Source organism: Salarias fasciatus, chromosome 20 (assembly GCF_902148845.1).
Source record: "Salarias fasciatus chromosome 20, fSalaFa1.1, whole genome shotgun sequence".
In the NCBI taxonomy this organism is placed as follows: domain Eukaryota; kingdom Metazoa; phylum Chordata; class Actinopteri; order Blenniiformes; family Blenniidae; genus Salarias; species Salarias fasciatus.
Genome location: NC_043764.1, coordinates 7,335,783 through 7,363,072, shown reverse-complemented (window position 1 = coordinate 7,363,072; position 27,290 = coordinate 7,335,783). Strand labels below are relative to the sequence as shown.

Here is a 27,290-nt window from a genome sequence, read left to right as displayed (position 1 = left end):
TTGATTCCATGTTGGAACATTTTGATTAAGTGTGTGAGTGGTTCTGTTAGCAGTGTTTGTTTCAAATCTTTTAAAACTTCTTTGTGAGAATTTTGCCGTCTCTTGGGGTCGACGCAGACTGATGGTTTCTCTTCTTTCTCCCCCCGACCTCAGGTGACCGCTGTGAGTTCGACCGGCGGCAGGGCCGGTGCGTCCCGGGTGTGTGTCGGAACGGCGGGACGTGTCGGGAGCTGTCGGGAGGAGGCTTTCGCTGCGAGTGCCCCGCAGGAGGCTTCGAGCGTCCGTACTGCACCGTCACCGCCCGGTCCTTCCCGCCAAAGTCTTTCGCCATGTTCCGTGGACTCAGGCAAAGATTCCACCTCTCCATCTCGCTAACGTACGTACAACTTTCATCTATTTTTTTCTAAGTCTAATCTTGCCTTATTTTTGGAACTTTTTTTTATCACCCAGCGTGAGGATTTTGTTTCTGTGCTTGGATTTTTCATTATGTCCTCTCTCCCCGGCCCTTTATTTCAGCTCCCATCGCTCATCAGACATGGATCCATCATCGCCCTCCTTTGATTCTCCGCTCTCTCTTCCTCTTACAGAGTCCCGCTCTCCTTTTTGCTTTAATCTATTTATTTCATCTCCATCTCAGAGATCGATCCTATTATTCATGGTTTCTCCCTCCGCTGCCTCCACCTCTCTCCAGTGAGATGAGCGATTTCTGCTCTCGCTCCTCTTTCATCTGCCAATTTAGCGGTTTCCCCACCATCTCTGCTTTCACTTTTGTTCTTACCTTACATCTGATCACCCTTTTAGTCTTACATATTTCAGTGAAGGTTTCGCAGCGGGGTGACCTCATGGTCGTTGTATGGAGGGGTCAAAACTATTATTGTCCTGAAAAGCAATACCCCACTCAGCAGCCAGTAAGGAGGCCGTGTGATCAATTTGTTCAATTAGCTAATGCAGTGAATAAACGCATGATGGCAGTGGAAGTTAATGGCTTTGAGCCAATTTTGTATGTTTTTTTTTACATCCATCACTTTTCAATTTGAAGGATATTTATGAGATAAATCCACCCTACTTGGTTTAATTTGTGCCACAGCCTCCGAACTTTTTGCAGTTCATTTGGCATCTTGTAACTTTGTCACGGTGAAGCTCCCCGATCGTCTTATCACTTAAACCCTGTGTGTTTCCCCGTCTTGCTCCCGTTTCTCTCTTGACACGATTCGGAGTGCTTGTCTATGGGAGATCTGAAGTGGCCCTTAAGTGTGGTCAGGGAGGGATGCGGGGATGGTTGCCAAGGGTGATGTCGTCTAATGATAGTTGCCAAGGTGACGCGTTCCATGTGATGGTTGCTAGGCTGATGTGGCCACCATGGAGCGGTTGCTATGATACTTTATGGTCGTGGTCTTGTGGTCAAATGAGCACTGTCGGTGCATTAAGAGGCGATGCGCTGTCCATTCTGCTGTCTTATTCATGATGATACGTCAAGGAATGTTTTATAACGTGAATCTCCTGCTATGATCGGTATAAAGGGTTTTGTATTTGTATCCATTACCTGTTTCGTAACTTTGCTTTAATTTGTATTTTAATTGTAATTTAATCATTTTAATGACAGTTGTTATACAAGTGACATCAAATTTGTGTTTCCAGGGAATACGGTGGAGTCACTGCATCTGTTCCCAAATTTATAATTCCAACACATACATGGGTTTAACTGTGTATTTCAGAAAGGTAGTGTCTATTAAAGTCCAACCAGCCAAGGTTAGGAAACTAATCTGAAACAAAACAGGAGGACAATAAAAACTACAAGACAGGGCTGGAACCTGCAATCAGGAGCAGACTCGAGAGGTTAGATACACCGAGTGGGAGGCAGGATTGACAAAACACACCAGACAACTTCAAGGGTGATCAGGGGAGGATAGAGGAGGACACAAGGGCAAAAAATAGACTCCCTGAAAACAGACGAGTGAGTATAAAAACCAACAAATCCGAGGGAACATGAAAATCGAGCAAGACACAAAATAAGGAACACACCATTAAAATTCTGTTCCTAAACAAAAATATTCTCCTTAAATCTTATTTTTATTTTGTTTCTCTCAGTTAGATCTTCCCATAATAACATGCACATAAGTTGACATATTGTCTTGTAACATTTCTGTACAGTTGATCCAAACGCACCGTCCAGAAACAGACTTCACAGTTTATTCCGCTTGGTTCGCATGGCGGCAATCAGGAGTACAGAGAGACACAAGAGGACTCAATAACAAGGCCTCCAAACAAGAGAGGGTCACGACGCAAACCAGAGACAGACAACTTGACAGGTTCAGACTGGGACGAGGTGAAAGGCCAGGATGAACAGCACTGGAACAAAGGGATGTGTGTTCGTCTGAAATACGTCTCTCTTGAGAGCGAAATCTCACATCTCATTTACAAAACCTGGATCAATGAAGATTATATTCAGCATGAAACATGAATCGGTAACCTATAGACGTGAACCACAGCTTTAGAACCATAACAGTGAAGAAGAACATAAAACAGCAAACCAGACAGAGGATCACGAATCTCTGACAAGTCCTCTGAGCCCTAATATACAATATAAAGGATTTACTCTGGTGTAAGGTTGTAAAAGTCTTTGGTCCAGTTAGAGAACAGTTTTGTTTGTTAGAAATATTTTACATTTCTTGAGCGGAGCTGGAAATCGTCATGTTCTATTAAAATATCATGAACTTTTGCTTTGTACGTGTTGTTCAGGAAAATTGCTTCATATTGTTTTAATCCAGTTGCTGGTTTCATATAATGAATTTTACAAACTGAAATCACTCTAATAGGAACAGATATTAAAATGTGTTTCAGTCATTTAGCCCTTCAGTCTCCTTGCAGCCACGCCTCATTTCCACAGCTCATAATCTGCACTCACTCTTGCGAAGCATTACGTTCCGCTGCTGTTCAGCTGTTTCTGGCGGCTTGTTGAGATCCGATCTGCAGACCCGGGGCTACGACGCCACCGGGCTGCTGGAGCTGTGCAAAAAAGACTCTTATGCTGTTGAATAACTGTGGATTTATTTCAGACAATAACAGCGGTCTCAAATAGCATGGGTTTAACATCGCCGTGATTGAAAGGGGTGATAACACGCTCTTATCTGCAGCGCTGTACTGTAATAATATATCTGTTGGAAAAGCCATTCTGGCTGCTGTTGAAGCCAATGCTGATATTTTTAACTCAACAAAACAGGAAATCAGAAAGCATATTCTTTTTTTTTTTTTTTTTTTCATAGGATTTACAGCAGCTTCAGGGCTGCACAGCTGAATCTGACCCATGACAGCCAAGGTATTCCTGACTGTCGGCGTTGGGTTGCATCCAATTTTTTTTTAACACAGTGAGCCTCACTGAGAGCCCTTAAGAAAAATTTAGATTGCTCGAAAGATGTCTGCTCAACGTTTAACTAGAAAAATACACTAAAAATAAAGAAAGTTTTTTTTCTTTTTCTTTTAATAAGACAGGAGCATATTTTTGGCTTGTGGCCTGTGTTATAGCAGAAGGAATCCTATTGCCAGGAGGGAGTTTTCTTTTTTTCTTTCTCGTCTTTCCTTTATAAAACCGGGTGCAGTATGAGTCTGATCTGCTGAGGGAGAGGAGACACGTCTCTGGCAGAGAAGTTAATTAACTGTGGAGCAGTTTGAATACCTTTTGTTCCTCCATACGTGCACCAGTGTGCTGGAGTCTGCTTTGTTTTGCTGTGGGAAATTACTTTTTGTGTTGCTCGCTTGTATCAGGGTCAGATGTTGCACTGGCCGGGCTCAGAGTTAAGAAATCTCATCAGAAATCTCAAGGAACTGTATTGTTGTATATTTTCTGCTTGCAAAAATCAGCTGCAGGTGGATAACAATTATGACAATAATTCGAGTCAAACTACACATGGCACAGTCATAATGAAGCGATTGTGTGTTTGTTGTAGATTTGCGACCTTGGAGAACAGTGGCCTTCTCTTCTATAATGGACGCTTCAATGAAAAACACGACTTCATCGCCTTGGAGATTCAAGACGGACAAGTGGTTTTCAAATACTCCACAGGTGAGGCGGCCAAGTGTTTTCACCATATATATTCCCATATGGAAGCTTCTGTGAATACAGATGAGGACTGTCGTCTCATATCGTCTCCTGAATGTTTCTCTTGAACCATTAACATGTGAACGGCAGCGGGAATGCAGTTTTCATTTCTGGGACAATAACGTATGTTCATCTGTTCTTATGGAGTGAAGCTTGTTTGTTATGGCCCTCACTAATATAGCAATGACAAAACACTTTATCTCTGCACGACGACCGATAAATATCATCAAAGATTTCTGTTGTGACTGAAGTAAATTGTCACTCAGTGTTTTTTGACCTGTTGGATGGAAGTAGCACCTTATAAAAGAACGTAGAAGCATTAGTTTTGGTTTCTTTTTTTAAATAATATCTGCAGGGCTGTCCTGGTTCTGGAGGAAGCGATGTGCTCCAGCTTCAACACACGTAATGAACAGCTTGTTATCAGGAGAGATTATTGATAACAGCAGGAACGTTCGGGGTTCAAGTCCTATTTAGGCTAGAAGGTTGAATTAAAAATAAAATCAGGAAGTTTTCTTCAAATTGTGCCTGTTGTTGTACATTTCAGTGTCTGTTCCTGCATTCGCCATGTGATGGACTGGAAACCTGTCCAGGATGCACCTTGCCTGTAACCATGATTAGCTGAGATCGGCCCCAGTGCCGAGTTGTTTAAATTAATTTAGAAGATGGATGGAAAGATCAATAAGATATTGGAAACTTGCAGGACTGTCCGTCTCAGCGATCGGGTGTTCGGTTAGAGTGAAGTGAACCTTTCCGGTCCGCACCGAGAGATTTCCTGGCAGAGCACAATTAGTGCAATTTTCACCATGGTGATGTTGTTCTAAACATGGCTTGATTCGGCTCTGTGTCAGACACAGATTGCTTTCAGATGCATGTTTTTTGGATTGTTATTGGAAACTGGAGTGCCTGGCTAAAACCCAGGGGAAACCTGCAAACGGTAAAGTGCATCCGTCCGTCTGCCTGCAGGTGAATCCTCCACTCAGGTGAGTCCCTTCCTGCCCGGTGGGGTGAGCGACGGAAACTGGCACACGGTTCACATCCACTACTACAACAAGGTGGGTTTACATTCAACATCTGACACTTCTTTATCTTTGTGTGCTTCAAACCATTTTCACTTTTTGATCTCACGTTCAATCTACATGATATCCGTCGTATGAGGAGCCGTTTGAAGTTTTCTGAAGCGATAGTTTGCATTCTTGCGCTCGTGCTTCTGATGTGTCGGCACAATAGTTTTTCCAGCCTCCGTGCAGACAAAGCGCTCTGAATGGAGCTGAAGTGTTTGTGCACGTGTGCAATTATGTGGGCGTTTGCTTGTCACCATTTTATATGCATGCATATTGGCTGCACATCTCCTTTAATTTTCTTCATGTTCTTTCATTTTCCTCAGCCAGCTACACGCTATGTGAGTATGAGTGTGTGTCAGGGTGCACATACACTTGTTTTCATGGCTCCTTCTTCCCCTTTTCTTTCCTTCTTTATGTTCTTTTTTTCCACCAGCAGACAGTGAGTGAAGAGTGAATGTGTGTCTGCTTTTGGTTTGTTGTCTCACCCCTAATAATGTGTTTGTTATTCGTTGTCTTACTAACTCAAATCTCTCCCCTTTTTACCATAACGGTGGCTGCGTTGATGCGAACTCTAGATTTAGTCAAGGCTTTGGGATTTTCCTGCATGTATGGTGTCATGATGATTCTTCTTTCATCTTTCTTCCGACCCCTATATTCAATCTCGTGTGTTTGCTTGTGTGTGTCTTCAGCCGAGGCGTAGTATGAGCGGTGAGGCTCAGGGTCCGTCGGATGAGAAGATTGCTGTGGTGAGCGTCGACGACTGCGATACGGCCTTGTCGCTCCGCTTCGGTACGCAGCTCGGAAATTACAGCTGCGCTGCGCAGGGCAAACAGACCAGCAACAAGAAGTGAGTTCCCGTCTCTCTCTGCCAGCTCTCCATCTTTTTTCTTTTGTAATAAGTGATGTGCTGACATGAAAAGCACAGAAACAGATCAGGAGTAACTGAGTCTAGAAACCGTACGGATATAGATGCAGACAGAGGAGGTCTGGGATTTTTTAAACAAGAAATGTTTAGAGGATGTAACTAACAGATGTTCAATTAAGGCTACTTACGACTGCAAGTAAAATATACAGCGTATAAACTCAGTAAATAACTTCTGCACATGAGCCAAGACTTCTAGCTCTCTCCAAATTGCAAACATTTTTGCCATTACTGCCTTATTTTGAAATTTCTTTGGCTCTATTAGGCATCTAAGGAAAAATAAATGAGGCAGTCTGTGATAGTTATCCAAACAAAAGCACAGTTACTTCACTATATCTTGTTTTACTCACTTATTCTCAAGTAGCTTTCTGTTTTTGGCTGCATTATGCTCATGCTAAGTCAGTCGGAGTGCCGTCTGAAAAACATGGGTCACAACAGTCCTGTTTGTTTTTAGTCCTGCAATGTTGTTCTGAAAGTAACTTGAATTGATAAAGGCCCAACGTCTTTCTGACCAAGTTATATGAACTGTACCATATCAACTAAATGTTTCCGTTTTCCGCTATTGCTTTTGCACCCAGACTGGATATCTGAGCTTACTTAACAATATTCACAAATAAGTGAGCTGCAGTGTTTGTCTGATCAGTCTCTCTTCCAGGTTCTTAAGGGTCTTTGACCCTTAATAAGCAGAAGGAAAATCTATTGGTTGTAATTTGCTTTCAGTACATTGAAGATGGCTTCTATGGTAAATGGATTTATTTTATGTGGCACTTTTTCTCTATTTCAGCAATTTATTTTATTTTTACTAGTTGAATTCTATTAATTTTATTAGTTGTACAAATGCCAAGTAAAACACTGTAATCTTTCAAGGCACTTTTCCCAGAGAGAAACGCAACAATTCCACATGAGCAGCGAACAAAGGTGACTGTGAAAAGAAAAAGCTCATTTTAACATGAAGACAGCTGCAGAACCTCAGAGGTGGAGACTTGGTACTGTTTTTGGTTTTCACTAGAGGATGGAAACAGAGAGACACAGAGGACATAGAGGGAGAGCAACACTGCACCCAAGACCTTCACAGTGTTGGTCACATTCAGCCGATCTCAGACCGATGGCTCGGTCCAATAACAGGGAACAAGTTGGAGTTCAGTGTCAAAGACACATCATAGACGAAGGAACTTGTGAGATTGAACCGGCAACCTTGCCACTGAAAGACAAGTCACCCCACCAACTGAGTCACAGCCGTCAGAAGCTGTACGAAACCTACACACACACACACACACACACACACACACTATATGAGCCTACGAATGGCAAGGACAGGTTACACCCTGGATACGTCTCCATGGCAACACGATGACAGCTTCTACTCTCCACCCTGAACAGATCAGTCCTCCTCAAGATTCATGTCGAATTGTTATCACCCTTTTATTGATTATCTGTAACTATTGACTCTTTCCTGCCCGCCTCCCAAAGTCAAGAGTGAAAATAGGAGAGTGTCTCAATCACTACAGCCGGACGTTATGAGCTCTCACGACACGGCTCATAAATCATTTGTCAGTTCTGTCGGACTGCAGGTTATTAGTCACATGATGGTGAGGAGGGAAACAGAAAGTGGAATATGGGAGTCCCCAAAATGTGGGAGTAAAATTGTTTTTCAGGGGAAACTCTATCCACACATCAGGAGAACATTTAATACATTTTAATTTCTTGTCTTATTTGTTAAGCGTATGCCTCCCATTTCCCAAAGATGGCTTCTCACTGCTGCTGCACATCTTCATCGGTTTTAATGCCTCAACACGTCTTCAGGATGAAATGTCAGAATCCAGGCCTGTAAGCAAATCGCTTCATTCACATGAAAACTAGGTGTTACACGACTCGATGTCGACTTAAGCAGTCTAATCTGTGAAAATCCTGCTGGAACTTTTGAAATCAGTCGGGGAGGATTGGTGAGGCGAAGGCTCCGGGTGACGGGGTGACTGTGCAGGAAGCCCGAGGGGACCTGAAGCTTTAATGAGGCGCAGCTCTTTGACGTCTCTATACTCCTTCATGTCTGCCTCATTCTCTCTGAGGTTTCTTTCTTTTTTTTCTTTTTTTTGCTCATCAGCTCAATGCGAGTGCTCATTTCTTTTCATCACTCCGTCCGTCTCTCCCACACTTTCGCTGCAGTCCAGCCGCTGCGCTGCGTGACCTTGTCAAAGTTGCGCGGTCCACTCTGCCTGTGCTCCACCGCTCTCTAATGTCTCCAGATGCACCAATAAGTGCTTAATGCTCGCGCACACACCCGCTCAAAACGCGGCCTGTCACCGTGTTGACGTCTGGCCTCGCCTCTGTAAGCTGTAATCACGTCGGAGGCTGAGAGAAGAGCGGTCGGATCAAAGAGGAAGGCCAGAGACGAGCACTCCAGCGCCCTCGTCCTCCGCTGCCTCTTCCGTCTCTCCATTAACGGCTCACCCACCTTCAGCCCGTCTCGACATCCTTAATGACTTTTCCTGTTGATATTTGCGGTGACTCAGGTTTAATCTCTTGTTTGTTTGACTCTGGCACCTTTTTGTCTCGCTTTGCCGCCCTTCAATACTCCGCCGGCGTGTGTTGATCTGGCTTGTCGCAGCGTGTGTCTGCAGAGAGAGAAGGAAAAGCCTCGACTCACGCCGACGTGAAACAGGATCAAACTCTCACACTGAACACACAACACTTTCCGTCTTTCTGTTTTTTCCTGCTCATGTGGTCTCATGACTGTCATTTCCACCATCTTCCTCCTCACTTTTCTCCTCCCTCTCTCTCTCTCGACATTTGGTGTAGCTCTCTCTTAATCTCCTGTTTGTTCATCTGTCTCCCCAGCAGCATCAACGTGTCCCGTTTGTCGCTGCTTGTCTCCCTTTCATGCGAGTAACTCCGCCGTTTGTTGACGTCCCCCAATCATCCTCTTCCACTCCTGCTCGCCTTTCTTCTCTCCCTCCGACTTGTCATCCACCTTTGCTGTGACTCCCTTTTTAATCTTCTGTTTGTTCATCTGCCTCTACGTCTGGCCCCCCCAGCACCTCCCCATCCTTTCAGTCTTCTGTTTCCATCGTTATCTTATTATAAAACCATCTCATTTCACCCCGACATCCACTGTTATTGTGTGATTCATGTTCCTTTTCACATTTTCTGATGACATGTTTAATCCTTTCGGTGTGTTAATCCCTTCGCCTCAGTAACACCTCTTGTTTATTTTCCTGTCCTTATTTATTAATTCTTCTCCTGCTTCCCATCACACTTCCCCGCATAGTCCCATTTACTCCTCTGCTCTTTATATTCTTGGTCCTAATTATGTTCAAACTTTCAGATCAGATTTATTTCCTCGACAGTCGTATCGTATTATTGTAACGATAGATGGATGGAATTTGGGAAATTGTGTTGCAGCGGCTTAGACTGCAGAAATAGTGTGAATGAACATAGAAATATGTACATAGGACAGTCAATATTTCGTAGTAATAAGAGTAGTTACTATATAAGAACAATAAGGAAATGAAATGAAGAAAAGGGCGTAATAGCTATATATAACTGTGTGTGTGTGTGTGTGTGTGTGTGTGTGTGTATATATATATATATATATATATATATATATATATATATATATATATATAAATAACAACAATATAATGTAATATTTTGAATTGACCCACCATGAAGTTCCTTACATTTTTGTATTTTATATTATTCTTATACTATTTTATATGCTGTTGATTAAGTATTGTGTGATTCCAGAAAGAATGACCATCAGGCAATATAATACATACAACTTGTACATTTTGATTCAGGTTTTTACCTGGAGTTCATACGACCTTCTTGCATCATATGTTTAGTACCAGTTCAGTCTGATTCCAAGGAAAAGTTGTCACACAAGTGTATTTTTATCAATTTTCTGGTGTCAATAACTCATTGTGAATCTGATGAAATACTCAGTGTTGTTGTACCTTTATTTACTTTCCTCGCTGTTTTCATGTATTTACTATTTTCTCATTCTAACTTATGCCGTGTTAGTGTCACCATGGCAGTGATATAAAAGCACTTTCAGCAGACTTTAAAGGTTTTGACTGATTCATACGTTTGTGTTTGTTTGTTAGGTCTCTGGATCTGACTGGTCCATTGTTTCTGGGCGGGGTTCCTAATGTGCCAGACAACTTCCCCTTCGGCACCAGAGAGTTTATCGGCTGTATGAAGGAGCTGCACATCGACAGCAAACCTCTGGATCTGGCTGGATTCATCGCAAACAATGGAACAATTCCTGGTCAGTATTGATTGTTTTTTGTTTTGGACGGAGGAGATCTAGAAGGATCTACTGCAGCATTGTGATTAATATTGTGCATTCGCTGAGATGCACGTCATGGAAAGTGATTCTCCTGTGGTTGTTACAGGCTGCAGCGCCAAACTGCATTTCTGCAAATCCAACCCGTGTCAGAACGGTGGAACCTGCAGGGTGAGCTGGGAGACTTTCTCCTGTGACTGTCCTCTGGGATACGGAGGGAAGGACTGCAGCCACGGTGAGAGGCTCGGCTTATTTTCATCCTGTTGTCCTGCACTCTAAAACGTGTCTGTACCAACCACACTGCGAGGAAAATGAAGTAAAAACAACAATAAAAAACAGAATCATCACCATTTTATTTAACTTCATACTGATAAAAATGACATTTAAATATTGAGAATTTCTACATGCTGCTTGTCCATTAATTCACACAACAAACTGCACCAAGCATTTTTTAAAATAACTAGTACTCCAACAAAATGATTAAAATGTGATTCATGCTACTTTTGTTAAAATGATAAATAAAAAAAAATATATAATTGTATTGAATTGAATAATTGACATCAAAGAGAAAGCGAAAGAAAACTATATTATCTTGATTATGTTTGAAGCATGAATATAATACTTTGGAATAATTACAAGGAGTCGGTAATATTGTCACACTTGTGCTGTAAATGAACACATTTTGATGATAAATTGTATGTTTGGGATCATCCAGTGTTGTAAAAACCCTGATAATTGAGAAACTGGACACTGCATGATTTTGGTCTGTCCCCGCTCTGATGCATCACATTCAAATGGATCGGTTTCAGTCAGAAGTGCAGATTTGAATTGTTTCTTCTCAAGTTCATTTAATGCAGACTGTATTTGTGTTCTGCCTCAGAGTCTTCTGGCATTCCACCCGAGCTCACACTGTGTTTTTTACAGTGTACAGTAAACAGAGGCTGTTCTGCAGTGAAGTTACGTCAAGCATTAACTGCAGCACTTTCATCATCCTGCTTCGGCGTGATCAGTAACAGCTGAAACAACAGTTAGCAGTGATCAGATTGTTTTGTTTTGTTAATGCAGCTGTGATCTTTAGTTGCCACTGATTACACACTTATGGCCCATTAATTTCTTTGTAACTCTCATCATGCTGCAGGTAACAATTTCTTCCTGTCGCTCTTTCTTATTTAGCTGTCGTTTAAACGATAAACAACGATGGTTGTTTTCATCCTTAATTAGTTAAACTCTCAAACTCGAAGAGTTCATTCATGTCTTGGTTCGTTGGCATTTTCTGTGCTGCCGGTGTGGACCATCTCAGCTTGCAGGCTTATGAAAAGTGTGTGTGTGTGTGTGTGTGTAAACACAATGAACATGGAAGGCAGCTTCAGGGCGTGGCCGGTTCGACCTTGGTGACTGACGTGCATTGACAAGAGAGAGAGAGAGAAAAAAGGGAACCCGATGATTAAAAACTACAACTCAGCACAGGGAGACGCAATAAAATCTACCAGAGGATTTTCTACCAAGCCACATTTGTGCACTTGGGGTAACTGAGTATTTTCCTTTTTGTGATTGATCTCAATAAACATTGAAAGATTCCTCACATTGAGAGGACAATGTGTAGCCCCGGTGGATTCAAGGTAGCTTTTCCTCCTTCATAGGTACTGACATGTCTTGATTGAAAGCACAGACGTCCAACCCTAAAGGGAAATCACACAGTGAAGTGCTGTTGTGGGATGAAGTTAAATTGTTGTGTTTCTTTTTTAATATCAGTGACAAATCTTTACAGTTTCAGACTTTTTTGTACTCATAACCTGTCATTTTTACACAGCAATGTTTTCAACAATAAAACCAAAGAATTCTACGCTCAGATTTATTTTTGTGGAAATAAAAGTTAACTTGATTAAGAGGATATAGAACAATGACTGAAACATTTATGAAAATTGAGAAATGGTACCTGACAGACCTCTGACCCAAATTCCAACCAGGAGCAAAGTGAATGGTTTTATGATGAGCGAAGATGTTTGGATCTTAAAATGAACAAAGCATAAACTCCATGATGAGTGACGTCATCACTGCTTTTCATTTTACTGAATTGAAATTGTTTTGATTTTTTTATGTTTCTCTTGCTTCCCGCCACAGTGATGCCACATGCGCACAGGTTCCTGGGAAACAGCGCCCTCTGGTGGGACCTGAAGAACGACGTGACCATCTCCACTCCCTGGTATCTGGGCCTGGTGTTCCGGACGAGGGCTCGAGAGGGCACGCTGCTCCAGGCTCAGGCTGGACAGTACACCAGCCTGCTGTTCCAGGTGAACACACACAAAGTAACACACCGTGCCGGATTTACGAAGGTCCAGCCCGACGCATGATGCACAGTGACGCAAATGGAGTGTGCTCTCAGTTGTCAGCCATCCCATGTAAACAGAGGTATTGAAACACAAGATTCTACTGGAAACCAATTAGATTTAGCGTTGATTTGCTTGATCATTCACAGTTTTATGAGGTGGCAGAGGAAGTTATCAAACATGACAGCAAATAAATCAGAATTTGACCAAAAAAATAAAAAAAAAGCTGTGGTGAGCCAGGTGAGAAAATGTGCCTCAGCACAGTAACATCCTAACATGATCTGCCCCTCCTTTACAAATCTTTTCAGATGCTATAATGACCAATACAAATAGTTTGTAGTTATACATAGCATTTACTCAGTCTGGAAGACATACCTAACCTCTTTATTGTGGCGAGAGGCATTTCTCCAGCTGGCCGCCCACGACTGTTATTTGCTAACCTTATTCTAAGATTTTCTTTCTATATTTTAAACTTAAAGTCTATTTATTTGCAGTAACACACCAATTTAATCATTGTGGAGCCTCAAATTTCCATCCAATCACTGCATAGTGCAACAGAATCTAACGCACTCAAAATACTTTTTTTTGAATACTCTTAAAGTATGAGGTTATTTTCAGTTGCACAGATCCAAAATGTGTCAAAACTAAAAATGCTGTCTGCTTACATGAGTGTGCAATTTGTAAATCTTATGTGGAATTTCAACAAAGATCCATAATCTTCATCCAACTCAGTCTAACCTAAAACTGTCTTCACATAAATAATTGTATGATCGTGCATGCTCCCTGGGGCACACAGGCATTCACTCATTTCTCATCTGTCAGTTTATTTTTACACCTTTTAGAGTGTGTGAGCGCTTCACTTTAATGCACTAATATCATGGTGGCTCGCCGTAGTGTTATTTGATGCATGATTCAAGAGTAAACTGTGATTATATTTGTGCTTTTGATAATCGCGTTCCATGTTTCAACACTTCCGAATCTCACTACAACACTGTTTCATTCAAGACAAGTAAGGTTAAATTTACACCATCCGCAGCAGTTAGAAGTTGAAGCAGAAAAAAAAAAAAACAAACATCAATGCAGAAGTTATCATTATCATAATTAACTTTGAGTCTGATACTGTACATTTTAAAACTGGCCTCTCAGTTTAATTATAAGTTCAGACTAACGCCTCAGCTGCATGTTAAACGTTACTTCAAATGCACAACATAACAAACAGAGCAGTGGTTAAAAAACAGCAAGAGGAAAGAAACATGAACCGTTGCATATTTTTGTGAAAAGGATATGTTACTTTATGGCATTGCCACTGAAAAACACTAAAGTCTTCATTTTCCTGCAATGCTTTTGCCTCGACTGCGTCTCCATGCTGTCTGTGTGAACTGTTCTGCCCTGTTTGTTCCTACACAACCAGTGTGTAGATAATTGAGTTTAAAGTTTGTTCTTCATTGATTTTTACCACCTAATCCTGCACCCAGCGATCAGCAGGTTATTGCATTTAGCGTTAAGTCTCCCAGCCCAGTCGTATTAGTACAGATGAATTAGGAGATATTTGCATATTAAAAATGAGGCTTTGCTTCAGGTAATTGTTTCCTAAAACATCTCAGTTCTCAGTACGAGAGACTTTTTTCGGTCTGAAGAGCAGAAACCATTTTTTTCCCTCCTTTGGCTCATTTTCAGCTGCTCAGAAAGCTTTAGCTGCATTTATGCTAAAAGGCAGGTTTTGTACCATCAACAATTTAATCTCATGGTTTAACTGAGCGCTGCATATTTTAGCTCCAATCACTTTAAGGTGGCACAGGATGCAAACACTGTGTCGGCTAAGTACGTAACGCTAGTTATGGGAATTATACTTATGTCTTATGTTTACTGTGGAGCCATTTATGGTTTTTATGCTAAATGATCAGCTTCTGTTTAACACAAATCTCTCAAAACGCTTATTTTGTTTCTCAAATTATCCAGTGTATAATTACAAATTCAAATGCGACAACGACGCAGAGCTTTGAATTTTCTGGGTCTTGGCAATCGTGCCACCGAGGCATTGGATTTCATGCTCACACACACACACACACACACACACACACACACACACACACACACAGACAAACGGATACGCCCACGCGTACGTTTTCGGTTGTCGTGCGTTTCTTCCTTCTGTTTATTTTTTTGGCCCTGCTCCTCGCTCTCCCTCAGGTGATAAACGGTCAGCTGGTGTTCTCGGTGACCCGCGGCTCCACCAGGCCGGTGCGTTTGCGCCTGGATCAGGTCCATGTGGCAGACGGCCGGTGGCACGACCTCCAGCTGGAGCTGCGAGACGTCCGCAGCGGCAGAGAGACGCGCTACGTCGCCACGCTGCGGCTCGACTTCGGACTCTATCAGGTAGCGCTCTCGATAAGAGGCCTGGAAGGATGCTGCAGACATGTTTTAGCCTTCCAGTAGTGAAGAAGCAAATTAATGAACATATCATAGAGGAAAATGTCCAAGGCCATTCAATATAAGTACTTAAACAATATTAAAAAAAACTGTAAATGCAGCTATTATCATTGTGTTTTTGCCTGCAAGTATAGCTTTAAATGAATAACAAGGTTTTCATTTTATCTACTTTCCTCAAGCCAACACCATGAATTACCTGAAATATAAAATAATGTGTTTTTGATTGAGCTGCAGTTCTTTCATTTGATTTGATTTGGGTATTTCAACTCTGCAGCCGTCTCCAGTGGACAACATTCTGCTGTCGACACTCTTCTCGATGCTGCAACATGCAAACAAACACGTTTTCTTGGAACCCAGTTCTGAATTAGGGGCTCTGAGAGAGCTGCTAATCCCAGTTGCTCTAATCTCCCCTGGATTATTATTTCAAATCATACTGGATGATGTCTGTTTGACGAGTGGAGACAGGAGACGGGCATCGTCTTTACTGTTTCATTCAGCAGAAGGTGCTGGAGTCCCAGAGAAGTGAAAGCAGGTTTCCATGAGGCTTTATTATTAGTTTCCTTCAATAGAAGCAGTCCACAGTCTTCACTTCAGCCCACCAGTTTTCTCTGCAATAGTAACACAAAAACAGAGTATCTAAGGAGTATTCTTATCAGTTTTGGCTGTTCAAATCAAAACAAATCATTTTGTTTGGTGTTCTTGTCGTTAATATTGTTAAATCTTCCATCTGCATTCCGTCAGGTTCGTCTTTAAAGTGCATCACTGAAGCGTCAAAACCATTTCCACATCCAAAATTCTTAAAAAGCAAAGCTGCCAATTAGCCAGTCACTTGCCTTGAAAAGGTTTTGGCGTGCGCGCCGCTATTATCAGACATCTCCCGCCCTCCGCTCCGTCGCCTCGCGCAGTGCTGCTGCCACAGTGATGAATGGGACTCCTTCATTCAGCTTCCGCGGCTCTCCTGAGCCCAGTCGCTTTAGCGGACCCGTCGGCGTTATCGGCCGAGCGCTGACCTTCTGCGCGGCGATGGCAAATCATTGTTTTCTTCAGTTTAATGAAGTCAATCATTCACCGCTCTGCTGTTCACACACTCCTCTCTCCTGTTCACACACTTGTCTCTCCTGTTTGACTCACATCAGCCTCGTAATGAATGGACTCCGCTCGGTGATGTAGTCATAAATGAAAACATAGAAATCAATGAAGTTCATCTCCCTCAGTTCGTAAACCAATAAAAACACAGAGACCCGTCTTAGTCAATAAATTTATGTAAATATGGCTCCAAGTTAGCATGGAGCTATTAATAATAATCTCTGTCCTTCCTGCCTTCATCTGCCCCCCCCTCCCTCTCTACTCTTTCTTCCCATTAGGGAACGGTGATAGTGGGAAATGAGATTCATGGTTTGAAGGTGAAACATCTGCATGTCGGGGGAGTGCTGGGCTCCGGAGAGGTGCAGAACGGGATTAAAGGATGCATACAGGTGAGGATGGACACGGCCAAGTTCCCATGTTTTTCCAAGATAACTTCATTATGCGTCAGGAGGAATTTATTCACAGTCAGCAACAAACAGAACGAACAAATAAAGTAAATTAAGATGGTTTTAAAAAGGCAGATAACATCAGGATTAAAGGGGCCTTTTAGGCAGCAGATTACATCAGTGCGGTGATGGCAGCAGGATGAATCCTTCAGTATTAGCAAAAAGTGCTCAGAAGTACACAGATCACAACAAACCGCTCTTTCTCGGCCTGCGCAGGGCATCAGACTGGGTGTGCGGCCGGACGCCCCCGCCCTGCCCCGCCCGTCCAGAGCCGTCAAAGTGGAGACGGGCTGCAACGTGGGAAACCCCTGCGTCTCGTCTCCCTGTCCGTCTCACAGCCACTGCAGTGACCAGTGGGAGCGCCACACCTGCATATGTGAACCCGGTGAGTCAGTCTCTTCTGTCAGTTAAAGACGTCAGTGATAAATGCTTAATAAAGCTTATTTATTTTCTATTCTGAGAGAACAAGGGTTACTAATTTCCAATCAGCCTGACAGACATGCGTAGGGACTGGTTACAGAATATTAGAGGGAATATCAGTTATATTTCCTTGTATCTGCTCAGTGAGGAAAACAGCAGTGGAGAGGGACGCAGTCTGTGGGCTGATTGGGATTAATGACTGTGAAGCTGCTGAATATTCACTGAGGCGCAGTTGCTCTCGTTTGTCTGTGGCGAAGCAGCGAGCTTTGAATTTTGATGCCGTGCGACTGGCTGTACCTTTGTGGTAGAGTTGGGTGCACAAAACTGCAGATTGTTTTTTTTTTTTTTTTTTTTTTGAGATTGTGGAATGTTCAAATGAAGAGGATGAAGATGAAAATGAGTGTGAATGAGTCGTGTTATTTCATCTGACCATGATTTTGAAAAACATGCTCTGCTTGTTGCTCTCAAGATCCCTTTGGGTTCCAGGTTCCCACGGTCAGTGCACCGACTGACCCTCGATTGCAGCAACTCTCTGAGTTACAGTTTAATCAATGGGCAATGCTTTTTTCTAAATAGTTTGCTTTTTGTGTTGTTTTGGGAAAAAAAGAATACAAAATTCAGTGCTTACAAGCATATTGGATAAATATGTCATGTTATGTTTTACTCCAGCAGAGCCTCACCCAGCAGTGCTACTGCACCATTTACATATCCAAACTCTCTAACAGTAAAAATCCTTGTAATATGAAATGACAGCTGATGTTTCTCGCTCTAGAATGAAATCTGGAAATTTTGTCCACATGTGCCAATAGAGTGAGACAGAAGGCAGGTACGACGCAGGATCCGAGATATACGTAGATTTTCTTTGTGCAGCCAGGTGTTGACACATGAAAGCATGAAGCAGTAAAGCCTTTTCAAACTACATTTTAAAACTGGATCTCAGTAGAATTCTTTATGCATGAAAACACAGCGGAGGCAATTAAAAAGGCTGAAGTAACTGAAGTGCAAAGTTTTGGTTAGAAATAAAATGCAGCTCGTTGAGGGTAAAGGGAGTGTTTCTCTGTTTCGCATCTCCATTTGTAGTTCATTTGGTTTATAATGAGGCTTGTTTTCGTGGAGTCTCAACTACTCCAGACTAAATTATCCAAACCATTAATGAGCAGACAGACAGGATACAGAAGGAGCAAAGTCAAACCAACTTTTTTGTTTCAGTATCACATCAAATATTCTTTAAAAGTACTGATTCAGAGTTTTTCCTGAAGTGTAATGTGATTAAAAAAATAGCATATAAGAAGTTATGTATTCAGTGAGAACGCCATATTTAAATGATATGAACACTATTTGTGGTTTCAAAATGTATGTGTGACCTTGTACCACTGATGTGGCTGCTTCCTTATTTTATGTCTTAATTCACCATGTAAAATGGCACTTGTGATTTCTGAGTAGAATAAAGACGGTAAAGCTTTCGACTTGTACTCAAAAGAAAAGCATCATCTCAATGAAGAGTTCTCCAGATCTCGAGAGGAAACCGCTCGTCTGTCCAGGTCGTCATGGGTTAAATGAGCCGTCCAAGTGACTCAGCCAAAAACCAATTCTCCACTGCAGCCATGCAGTCGGAGCGCAGGTTTGCTCAGAGTCACGACATGTGCCCTGATGTTAGTGACGCTCCGGACATTAGATGTACAAGAACTCAGTTCTGCAGCGGAGGTGAAAGGAGCCGGCCTGACTTGTGGAGAGAGGAGGAGACGGAAAGGAGGAGTTATTCTGATGAGTGCATGTCTGTGTGGGTGTCTGCTCGTGCTCTAACTGGGTTAAACTGATATTTGGGTTCGCATAATGAGTCGTCGTCCAGAGAGAGAGAGAGACAGAGAGAGAGAGACTGCGGGCGAACTCCCAAAATCTCCTTTGTAAGGTGAATATAATGAGCCAGAATTAATGTGCATGTGAAAAACATGATTAAAGGAAGAAGGAAAGAGGGGATGTTTGAAGGAAGAGATGAGAGAAAAGGGAAACATACTATACATAGAGAGAAGTGGGAAAGAAAACAATAGAAAGATTTTAAAAAAAAAAAAAAAGGAGCAAAGGCGGAACAAAGAAGCTGAAGACGTTAATGATTTATGAACAGAAAAAGGAGGGTGACAGAAATAGTGTAAAACAAACAAAGTTTTGGGGCAAGAGGAAAGAAGGATTAAAAAAAAAGAGGGCATGAGTAAATCAAATCAAACAGCCTGAAAACACTTGTGACACATCTGGGAACGAATCTACGCAGAGACAAACAGAAGTGAAAAGAAATAATGCAACAATCACACACACTGAGTGAGAAGGAACTCATGAAACCGAGGCAGACCGAAGACTTGTTTCAGACGAGACTCTCTCATGCTTCAGTTTTACTGGGGTCGATAAAACCAGCTGATTACATTATTTGCAGGCATTTGGTTATTTGCCATTGCTGCATTATTGCTTGTGGCAGACCTGGACCTGTTCTCGTGTTTCACAGTATGAAAAGCAAACGCTGCCTGTATTGAATTCATCCTCAGTCAACTTTGTAGGTAATCTCTCACCTCACAGAGGTTTCTTGTGTATTTCTGTGTCAGAGTGAGCTCTGACGTCTTCGCCTTTAACAGATAGGATCATGTGCCGTCTTTGTACACTTTGCCTCCTGTTTGTCATGGAGAAACGGCCAATATAAACATTTATTCATGACTTTTACATAATGTCTACCTGCAGAAAGCGATTAGACTAGGCCCACACTGGTAAACGGATTCTGGCTGTTTCAGCTGATTTTCATTTGTGAAATAAAGCATCAGTCCTTACATGTTTTCTTGAAGAAAGCAGGAGTCAGAGGACTGTATTAAGTTGCACATTTCAGCTGCAAATGAGGAAACACTTCTTATAAAAAGTCACTCACACCTCTGTGACTAAACTCCTCAACGGCACATAATCCACCTTCTGCTCCAGCTGCGAGCCTCGCAGCCTCTGTCAGATAATAGCAAAAAAAGTTAAAAGGAAAGTTTTCTAAGGAAAAAGTGAAGAAAGTGAGGCAGAGGTAGACGGGGTGAACGAGGATCGAGCCAGCGTGGAGTGTGTAGTGTGCTAAAGTAAGAAAGCCTGCGGCCTGACAGCGTGTGAGAGGAAGCGGCGAGGCGCCGCCATCCCCGTAGCATCCTGCACCAGCCTGCAAGCTAATCCTAACACCTTGACTTATTAACGTGAAGCACGCGCTCCAGAGCGGGCACGCACGCAGATGTCCCGACGAACACTCACACACAGCGGTACTGTACACGCACACACTCGCGCGCGCACGGTCTCAGCCTCATTATCATTACATTTCATCAGCACAATGAGCATTAAATATGGAGGCTGTTATAAAACGAGCGGCGCTTAGAGACAAATCAAAGTTTAATAAAAAGCAGTTAGAGAAGAGAGAGGTGCTCTCTGAATTATTCTCTTTCATGAGTGTGTTTGTGTGTTTTGGCCCAGTCCTGAAACTGGCTTAATGGGTCTCGGTTATAATTGACAGCAGCACAACCTCGGAGAAAACACGCCCACTCCGGCGTTCCCCTCCACGCAGAGATGGAGCTCTGCATGACAATGCACAGCCTCCTGCTGTGTCTCGGGATGTGTGTGTATGTGTGTGTGTGTGCTGTTCTGCAGTGGCTTAAAGGCTCGTTCACTCCGGTTAAAGATTGGATTCAATTTGATAAATTACAGCCTTGTTAATTTATTCCTGCTGAAGTTCTCTAGAACAGGAACTGAACTGCTTTTTATGCACAAAGCAGCTGTTTATTAGTGTTTTTGGCTTTCTTAGAGCTGTTTGTAATTTAAAACAACTGATTTTGATTTATATTTGCTCACACGGAGTTTGTCAGAGAGGTGGGTGTTACAGTGAGGCTGTTTTTAGTGCCGCAGTGTTATAAGCTCAGTCCCTCTGGGAGAAAGAAGGAAAGATTTATGAGGTTCAAGCCGTATTTCCTGTTTCTATTGAGGTAGTCAAGCTGCTGAATCAGGGTAAAGTTGTCCTCGATGACAAATGACTCTTCATCCAGGAATGTCATTTATTGAACAGGTCTGATATCAATTCTTGGAGCATACAGGTGGGCCGCTGTGTTTCGTGGCAGGGCCCGGTGGCACGCTGGGTTCGTGGTGAGGAGATTTTCTGCATGTAGAGTCATTTATTTCAACAAGTTTACGAACTCGGGGAAGTCTCAGTCCATTTCACCACTGTGTTTCCCTCAGGATTGTGAAAACGTGGCCGCCAGCGTCTCATAAAGCCAGTTATTATATCCATTCACAGTTCATTTTTTGTCTTTAATTGCCACGAGTCTCTTCTGCAGTGTAGTGAATTGCTCTTGCTAACAGAATAAGATAACAGAGTCACCCTCACTGTAGTGTTTAAAAACTAAATTCCTGTGAATTAGCATATTAGCGCTTGAAAAATTTAACAGTGTTTTTTTTTTTTTTTTTTTTTCCTGTCTCGCTGTTTGGGTGTTTTCCATCTCTGGAGGAAATATTTCAGCAGCTAAAATATTCTCTCCACCATAGCAGCTCGATTTCTTTGCCTGTTGCTTCACGCTCAGCAGGAACCACACTGTGAGCTATTTCATAAAAAAACCACAGGAACCCAGGTTTCTGTGAGATGTGAGATAGAAATATCCTCTCAGTTTGATATAAAACCGCAACAAACCCACAACAAAGGTGTTACACATCCAAGTAAAAGCTCAGTGTGATCAGAAGGTTCTGTAGCTCCCGATGAAGAAGAAGAAACTCCGTTGGCTTGATTTCAGCTGCTGATCTTTTTGTCCTTAATACTATGAGTTTTAGAGTTATGGATTATAATTATTCACTTGGCCCACCTGAGGTCAGATTGCCCTGTATGCGTCTCCTGAAGTAATAAGAGTTTTACGCCTGATGAACGTCTCCTCTACCTCTGTGTTCAGTGTAATAAGACATTTGTGCTTTTTGATTCAGTGTTTAATAATAATTATCAAGGAGAATGAAAGATTGAAGAAAACATGATTCTATTACATCTACTAAAAGCAAAAAAATAAATAAAAATGAAAAATCAACAAACGTGAACAAGAAAAAAAAAAAGAAATATTCCAATCTGGCGGCGGCCTGGCTGCAACAAATGTGTTACATCTGAATTTGTCTCAGTTGTACAGAATTCACAAAACAAGGGAGTTTAACCAAACATTGGCACAGGTTCAAATGACGTGTTGATTCCAAGAGGCATGAAGGCGAGCGGCTGTGGTGAATGAATCGTCCATCCATCATCTAGTCTAGCATCTCTACCAGCTCCCTCTTCCTGTTGGAATAAGGTATAAAATCTGCCTCATCATGGAAATGCCCCTCCATACCTCCAGGAGTTGGTCACCTCTCATCCCACATGAGAGGTCAGTTACAGACTCACCCACTAGACTTACTGTTAACACCAGTGAACAGCTCTCCTGTGCACGTCCATGCTGACACACACACCCGTGAACCCAGATGTTGACCGCACACACGTCTCGTTGTGAGGGATTCGGTTCTCGGCGCTGTCATTTTGTGTTATTCCACCAACACATGCTCGCTGGGTGTTCTGACCCACACAATATTTGCTCTGTCAGAAGAAATGCGGCGTGGATGAGCGGACGGTTCAGTGCACGGATGACTCACTGGATGCTCCTGATTGTAGCGCTGCCGAGAAATCCAGCTGGCGAGAAGGCGTGAGTCACTCTGGATGTGTGTGCAGCTCGGCGGCCACAACTTTTCCAAGGAAGCGCGACTCCGAAAGGCAGAAATGTGTATTTGTGTGTGTGTGTGTGCACACGTTGCACCACTCCCTCCTCTTCCAGGCCTCGCTCTGACTGCATCTCCGGCTCATATTGTTGTGACAAGGCCACTGTCATTATGAGAGTCTGAAAACAGCCAAGGCCGTCGCCGCCTGGCTCTGTCAGTTGCCATGGTGAAAGTGTAAAGATGTATAGGGCTGATACAGGATGATTGAATGTGTGCGTGTGTGTGTGTGTGTGTCTATGTGTGTGTGAAGGGAAGCAGCAGAAGTGGAAAACAATAGTTAGAAAATGAGAGTGCAGGATCATGAGGGAGCAAATAGTGGACAAATCGTCACCACAGTCCTTTGTCTATATTGCTACAGTGTTTGTTTTTGAGAAAATACTGGTGATTCGGAGGCTGAAGAAAAGCTGCAATCATCGTCACTCTGTCTTGTGTGTAATTCCCAAAATATTTTCACGACGAGAAAAAAAAAAAGGTTCAGCAAGGGTTAAAGCAAGTCCAGTGCTCCTGGTTTTTCATTTCTTTTCTTATTTTTATTTTGAAAATTGCGGTTTGTGTGTGAGTTAGTAATTTCTCTGAGTGAAAATAGCTGGAGAGAGTGATTTTTTTTTTTTTTTTTTTTTTTAAATGGAGTCATTTGGAGAGCCGATGTGCATCAAGACCTGCAGGCAAGGCCGCGGGGCTTGAAAGCAGAACATCTTCTGCATTTTTTTCCAGCAGACCTTGCACAGATTTCCCAACTCCAGCAGGAGGAATGCAAACCTCAATGAGCTGCACACACACACACACACACACACACACACACACACACACACACACACACACACACACACAGACACGCTCAGTCTTGTATTTCTATCCTTGTGGGGACCATCCATTGACTCCCATTCATGTCTAGCCCCTAACCCTGACCCTTACCCTAACCCTAACCCACACCATAACAAAGCCTAACCCTAAAGAAATGTTTTTGCACTTTTACTTTTTTCAGTAACAACAACATGGTCAAGAAAACACTGTTTCTCCTACTTAGGACCGGAAAAAGGTCCCCACAAGGCACGTCGTTCCACGTTTTGCTATCCTTGTGGGGACATTTGGCCCCAACAAGGATAGAAATACAAGAACACACACACACACACACAGACACACACACACACACACACACACACACACACACACACTCAGTCACTCCTCAGACTCGTCCTTCTGTTCATTGCTGCTGAATTGGAAAGGCCGGCTGAAAGCACAGCTTGGAATGGGAGGTCAAGGCAGAGATATTTTCTCTTCTGTGCATGTGGGATGTTTTTTTTTTTTCAGTATATGAAGAGAGATAAGAGAGAAATGCAATAATGGATGGGTATACAAGTTATGTAAAGAGCTGTACATTTTATCTAAACACAAATCTAAAACCGTCAGAAGTGGCATACAGTCAGGTAACGAGACATGTTGTGGCTGCTTTCACAGATATTTTTAATGGTTTTTAACAAATGTCATTTGCTGCATATGGTTCAGCTGTCTTGATATTTTTTTTAAGTTTAATTGACAACCTAGTGTGAAACGGATGGTTTTAGTGTGCAAAGTTTTAAAACAGAATATTTGATTGTGTGTTCTGCTGCTAAAGAAATTTTAACCACTGGAAAATAGAAATATACATTTAAAAAGACTGCAGGAGTTTGTGGGCCTACATGTGGATGGCATGTCTATCCAACCCCGCATCAAATTGCACCATATATTTAAAAATTATTCTCAAGATATTGTTTGAAAATAATTTATCTGAAAATGATTACTTATAACTTCAGGTAATCTAATTAAAGGTGCTCATGCCTGAACATGGACCATTAAAGGTGCTGTAGGCAGGATTCCGCATCTCCGCAGATGGCGGTTTGACCCATCGAAGATGGCGATTTGAAACCCAGCACAGCCAATCCTGTCCTGTTTTCTCTGACATCACGCCCTTACGCAAGTTAAGCCCCTCCCACAAGAACGTGTGACAAACGCCCCTCGACCAATCACAGTTCGAGCCTCAGGGGCTCTTCTGATTGGTCAAAGATACCTGGAGCTGTCGAGATTCCTTTTCAGCTCAGAACAGAGACAGATGGAAACGCTGCGCCCTCACGGTAGTGCAATTATGCTACACTCCTAAAGAATTATCAATGGATACTCTAACATTTAATCCAAAGAAAACACAGAAAAATTAGCATTGACTAGCAAAATCCTGCCTACAGCACCTTTAATCTATTTTGTATTATTGGACATTAAAAAAAAAAAAATCAATCAAGTTCTTGGCGTATTTTCTCCTGAACAACACAGAAGAAGGTTCCTTCTTTCTTCCTGAGGTCAGCCTTTGTGTCTTTAGTTGTTCTACATCATGAGAACTGTAAATCCAAACTTCAGAAATGAAGTTAGTGAATGAACTCGATGACTACGATACCTTCACGGCTGCTGGTTGTGGACTGAGGTTTTTAACTCCAGTCAGTCCTTATAATGAGCCATTTGACATGAAATTCACAAACTGCACTCTTACTGTCAATAAATGAATCAAAAGATGAATGAAGTGTTTCAAATGCAAGGAAATCACATCCTCGCAAGATATACAAGTTATTATTCTTTAGATCAGACACGTCAGATGTGTTTATCTTCTATCAGTTACTTCAGGTTTCAATTCTTACACTTTAATAAATATATTTTTATGTTGATTGTTAAAAGTCCACATTTTGAACACTCAAATTTGTAGAACTCATGCAACAGTACTTCCACTCAGCATGGCTCATGTCTCCTGTCATTGTTCATCTGGTTAAATTCTCAACACATTTGCGATCGTATCACCTGATTCGTCAGTCTAGAGTCGCACCACGATGAACACGTTGGTCAGCGCAGCCCAGAGCCAGATTAACATACAATGTCAGTTCCATGTATTGGATTTTTTTTTTTTTTTTTTTTAACAATAATAAGCTTTTTAAGTTTGTTACATCTGATGTGGATGAAAGATACAGAAACGATGATCAGGATTGTTTTGGTATGAATATGCAACAATAATGTTGGGATCATCCAAACAAACAAATTGAATAAATAAGTCAATTAAACAGAACGTTTTAAACTTTTTACATGCAACAATTAAAAGAATAAAGAAAGAAAACCCATGCTGTCATGTGAGAAAGATATTCCAAATGCATGAGTGCTTCAAATGAAATCCAAATCCAAACTTTATTTATATTGAGCATCTTGGAGTCTTTACAGCTAAATCATCTTTTCTCTCCTCCTGAGCAGGATATAGTTTTATTGCTTTTGTTTCTTTCCACTCATGAAAATGGGTTTTCATGTTGTGGCTTCATCCCGCCGTATTTTCCTCCAGCTATTAATAAACGAGGCTCAAAGACCAGGATGATGTTCGCATTAATTACAAAGCAGGTGTAGGTGAGAAGCTGTCGTTATTTTTGCTAAACACTCTTCAAAGTGTGTGTGGAGCGCTGTGCTTTTGTCATTAGATTAAAGAGGCTTTACGTGCGACTGTATATTACCATATGAGAGGCTGCTGTGTTTGTGTGGAGTGTCTGGGGATTGGGTTGAAGTGTGTGACGGCTCGGTTCGTCTCAACGCGCCGATGCACTCTGGAGTGTGTGTGTGTGTGTGTGTGTGTGTGTGTGTGTGTGTGTGTGTGTGTGTGTTGTACACAGATGTGCTGAAGTGGCTTATTAGGTGTTGTTCAAGTGCTGCCTTCACAAATTTTGTTGGTGTTTTGTAAGTAGCAGAGAGGCACAAACTTTATATCCAGTGACTTCACATTTCTTTTTTCTTTTTTAACTCGCTTCTTTTTTATTTGTTGTGTCTTTAGGATTCTGCTTGACAAGCCTTATCCCAGAATGCTATTTCTTTGAGAAAAACTTCTGATGCAAAGTGGAGAATCATTTATTATTTTGGATTAGAATTTCTTGTAGGTGTATCGCAGAAAAATATGAGAACTTAACGAAAGCAGCACAGTTCAGACAGTTGCAGGCGACATATACACATAAATATTACACATTTAATTACCGGTGGATCCCAAATATTGATATTATCTTATTAAACTTGTCTTTAATAAGATATCACGTGTGCCTCTGTTCAAATATTAACCTGTATTTTATTGATCAGGAGCGCAATCACTTCGACTCATGTCAATATCAGCACCGAGCTAACAGTGGACATGAACACTTCTCATTTTAAAGCCAGATGTTCACCGGATGGATCGTTTGCTGTTTTATCAGCCCAGCCTCCAGTGAGAAGAGCCTGAATGACAGTGCTGGTGTAATTTAACCTGGACTGTAAATCACATGGACTGCTGCCCAGGCCAGGCGTATTATAGTGATTTAAGAGTTACTGTTTTTAAAACATGTGGTTTGAACCCCAGTTGATATGAAACACAAAGAACAGAACCTTAAACCATTCAATCAAAAAGTTTTCCTCTTCCTAAA

The 27,290-nt window shown here is 42.0% G+C and overlaps 1 protein-coding gene across 1 annotated transcript in view; it reads left to right on the top strand.

The window, feature by feature from the left end:
• celsr3 (cadherin, EGF LAG seven-pass G-type receptor 3) overlaps window positions 1-27,290 on the top strand; it is a 115,509-nt gene that overhangs the window by 46,730 nt on the left and 41,489 nt on the right. Inside the window, 10 exon segments of the mRNA XM_030118563.1 lie at window positions 154-376; window positions 3,945-4,060; window positions 5,060-5,148; window positions 5,847-6,004; window positions 10,183-10,346; window positions 10,474-10,599; window positions 12,486-12,655; window positions 14,882-15,067; window positions 16,486-16,596; window positions 16,870-17,038. Coding sequence (XP_029974423.1) covers window positions 154-376; window positions 3,945-4,060; window positions 5,060-5,148; window positions 5,847-6,004; window positions 10,183-10,346; window positions 10,474-10,599; window positions 12,486-12,655; window positions 14,882-15,067; window positions 16,486-16,596; window positions 16,870-17,038 — 1,512 coding nt within the window.